The 3,774-nt window shown below is 35.2% G+C and overlaps 1 protein-coding gene across 1 annotated transcript; it reads right to left on the bottom strand.

The window, feature by feature from the left end:
* Nucleotides 1-1,745: 1,745 nt before the first annotated feature.
* On the bottom strand, nucleotides 1,746-3,201 carry LOC114340167 (zinc finger MYM-type protein 5-like). The gene is made up of 2 exons (XM_028290892.2): nucleotides 3,126-3,201; nucleotides 1,746-2,701 (listed from the first exon to the last, which is right to left on the bottom strand). The coding sequence occupies exon 2, from the start codon at nucleotides 2,693-2,695 to the stop codon at nucleotides 1,931-1,933; it is 765 nt and encodes a 254-aa protein (XP_028146693.2). The 5' UTR covers nucleotides 2,696-2,701; nucleotides 3,126-3,201; the 3' UTR covers nucleotides 1,746-1,930.
* Between the last annotated feature and the right edge of the window lie 573 nt (nucleotides 3,202-3,774).

The raw sequence follows: 3,774 nt of genomic DNA, 5'->3' as shown, positions 1-3,774 counted from the left end.
AGAGTTTATTGCCTCACTAACCTCTGATTTGGTTATCTCTGGGCCTACATCTCCGGTTTGGCTATCTACGGATGTACTAGCTTCTCTCTGGTCATGAAATCGTTCCTCGATGTACTCTTTCCATCGTCGTAGTTTTAGTTCTGTCTCCATTATAATATTTCCGTTTTTGTCGAGCAATATATTTGAGGTTCTTCTATTTCCTATTCCGGCTAGTTCTTTGACTTTTTTATGTAGGTTTTATGAACGTATTCTATAAACTACCAAAAAAGTGATAAAATCGAAAAAAGTTTAGTGACTAAAATTCATTTGTACAGTTGAGTCCGGGAATCTTTACCCGTGCGTCATCATTTAAAGCATACGAAATAAGTCAATGATAAGTCGGAAATTGAAATTTACTAAAGGCAACAGCAAGTCACTTACTGTCACTTGCTGTTGCGTTTAGTAAATTTCAATTTCCGACTTATCATCGACTTATTTCGTATGCTTTAAATGATGACGCACGGGTAAAGATTCCGGAACTCAACTGTATGTGTGATAATAATATAAGCTCTGCTCCCTAATCCAATCTAAAGCCCAACATTATTTTCCTTAGCGATTATTAATTTGATATCCGTTTGTTGACAAATATCTAGTAAATTGTGCTTTGTTTGTAGAACCATCACGAGTTCACTGTTGATTATTGTGGATAATATTGAGGATGCTACTCGGCATTTTGCATATACATACATATACTCATTTAAATCTTGACTAATACGATGGCGAACTTAACAATGTAAACATATTGACTGAGCCTTAATTGAACATGTTTGTATTAGTAATTAAACGAGGTTCTCTTTTGATTATATTTAAATTAAGAAGTATTATGTGACATGCGGAATAAATTATACATATATTTTTAAATATAGAAATATTCTCTAAATTGATCTAAAATATAGAAGATACCAATTAATAAACTAGTCAATCGGAGTAAATATGTAAATCAAAAATGAATAACCATTTTCAATTTCGTTGCAACACGAAACTACAGCCGCATCATTATTCCAGTTCAATCAGAGAGTGCATCAACATCTCTACCGGTTTCGAAACTTATTAGTCTCTCATCAGGAGGCACATATGCTGCTATCTCTGACCCAACTAGTACAAACCGGCGTGCAGTCACGGATTGCAACGGACGAAATGGCACGGATGCCCTAGCGACAGCTGCTAGCAAAGACCTTAATAAATAACCTAGGTTATATCCATCTAGCATATATATCCATCTAGTTGATATATCCATCTAGCAATTTAGCCTAATTTTTCAGTATAGCATTTTGAAAGTTTGAAAGGCCTGAAAGAACTTCTTGAAATTTTCACAGCCAGTTGCCAATGTGATGTTCAACTTACTTATTGCCCTTCATTTGTCCAAAGTGGAACGTAGGCCTCCCCCTAATTTTTCCACTCTTCTTCTTCGTCCCTGCGAATCTTTTTAGGTCTTGCTAGTTTGTGACTGGTTCAACCGTAGGCAAGTTTATTCATGGCCCCCACATTCCATTGCGGGCCCTGTAACCAGGATCAGGCTCGGGCCCCCCTATGTTCGCGTGCTATGCTATGTTTCAACAATTTACATGGTAATTTTTTAGTTTACAAATTTTATTTAAACTGATGATTATTGATATTAAGGAATAATTAAGGCTATTATTTTAATCTAAAAACCAAACTTTATTGACAAAATTGTTGCAAACATAAAGTAAATCATTTATATTTTACTGAAAGTACAGTACATTTCCATTTTGAGATTGATTTCCCTTACTGACCAAGAATAAAATTCAAGTTGACAAAATACTAAGAATGAGATTATAAGAAAGTTAGGAGCTAAACAATTAAAATGTTTTTTAAGTGTTTAATACACTGACAAGAAAACGCTTACTTTGATGTTTGATAGTCTATTTAATCATAGATTTCCTAGCTTTCTTTTCACTAAAATCATTTCAATGACACCATGTCCTTTCAATGATATCTGAAGACTTTTCCATTCTAGGTAGTGTTTTCTGTGCTCAGAGCTTCTTTCATGCATCGAAAGTAACCTGTATAATCGTTTGTATTGTTGTTTTTCAGGGAAAAAACCTTCTTTTGCAAGTTTACTTTTGTTTTGGTTTGAATGGAAAATGCTACAGGGTAAACAATGAATGCTGTTTTTTGTTTCACTCCACATTAACCATTCACGTGGAATTGCTTTACATGTTCTGTTGTCTGTTTTCATGTACAACAATGTTTCATGGAAATGTTTTCCTGAGGGGTCAGCTGGAAATGATTTTGATCTGGCCTGAAAAGCTTGAAAACCACCGTAGCACAATACTATTTCCTGCCGTATTTTATCACTCATCACCGCAGGCCACGTATTAGGATCGTCAAAATTAAAAGTTTTATTGTCATCGACAGTATCCTTACTAAGATTTGGATCAGCACTAGCACATTCGTCATTACTTCCCTCACATACAGTAGACGTAGAAGCATTTTGGATTGAAGCTGAAGAAGGTTGGGTCTGTGAGGCTGATGTAGGTTCTGGATTGAAATCCGGTTGAAATTCTTGCAACTCTTCTTTTTCATTACTCTTAAAAAACTTCTTAATATCCTGGCGACCTTTAGCAGATTGTTCTAATTTTTCTTTCTGGAGCTTTCTTTTCAAAGCTCCAGACTTATGTTTATAGCTTGACATCTTAACCTGAAACAAAACACGACGGATAAAATCATAATAAGATCAATGGTTTTCGATCCTAAGCATAAGCATATAAATATTTGGATCTTTTACCGTTACCTAAAGTAAAGTTATGTGCTTTCCCATTGTATACAAACAAAACAATTGAGTAGGTTACATGTTTAAGTTGAAAAAGATACAACTATTGTTTTCCTTTAAATTTGCTTTTTTACACTATTGTGACGATCGGCTTTCTCAAAATGTATTAAAATTAATTATTATTTTTGTTTCGGGACGGCAAGAAAGCCAGATTACAGTACATATACAGTATGTCTAAACACTAATCTCTTGAATACCGTAACAAAAAACCAAGACGGCTTTAATTGTAAACAAACACAATTTTACTGTTTAAGAACATTTTAAACAAAGATACATTCAACTATATAATTACCTGTCAATAGTAATAGTAGAGCAGAGCACAACAATTAAACAATTCCGCCCATATCAAACGGAGTCAACAGACGAACTGACGAACTGATCATCAGTTACTGATGAGAAGTGTTTATTTTTAGAACAAAGCGGAGAGACAAAGATGGACTGGCCGCGGAAGTGGGGGCGGGGCAGCTAGGCGCCTGGGGGAAGGGGAAGGTAGAGAGAGTGTGTGGGGCCCGAGCAGGCTGTTGTACACTAATATACAAACAACAGTAACTAGCATGTACGGTACGCACTTAATTCCTAATTATATCGTAAATAACCAATAACCTAGAATTAATAATTATTTCACAACACTCTGACTTTGTAATAATTATATAGGCCTATTTGAGTTTTTAATCTATGATCCCCTGTAAATATTCTGCAATTAAAAAAAAACAGGGCTAGGCCTGGGCCCCCCAGGAGCCCGGGCCCTGTGACCAGAGTTGCACCAGCCCCACCCTTGTGGGGGCCATGAGTTTATTCCACTAATGTATTAAAATTTGACTCTATTCACATTTATGAAAATTTTGCCACTATTGGCATTTAAAATTCATAGTTTAATTGTTATATCGGCGATTTTTTGTGTTTCCTATATTATTCCTTTAATTGTTAGACTTTTAGTTAAT

This window comes from Diabrotica virgifera, chromosome 3 (genome assembly GCF_917563875.1).
Source record: "Diabrotica virgifera virgifera chromosome 3, PGI_DIABVI_V3a".
NCBI classification, from domain to species: domain Eukaryota; kingdom Metazoa; phylum Arthropoda; class Insecta; order Coleoptera; family Chrysomelidae; genus Diabrotica; species Diabrotica virgifera.
Note: the sequence above shows the minus strand (reverse complement) of the source record. Positions and strands in the feature narration are given on the sequence as shown.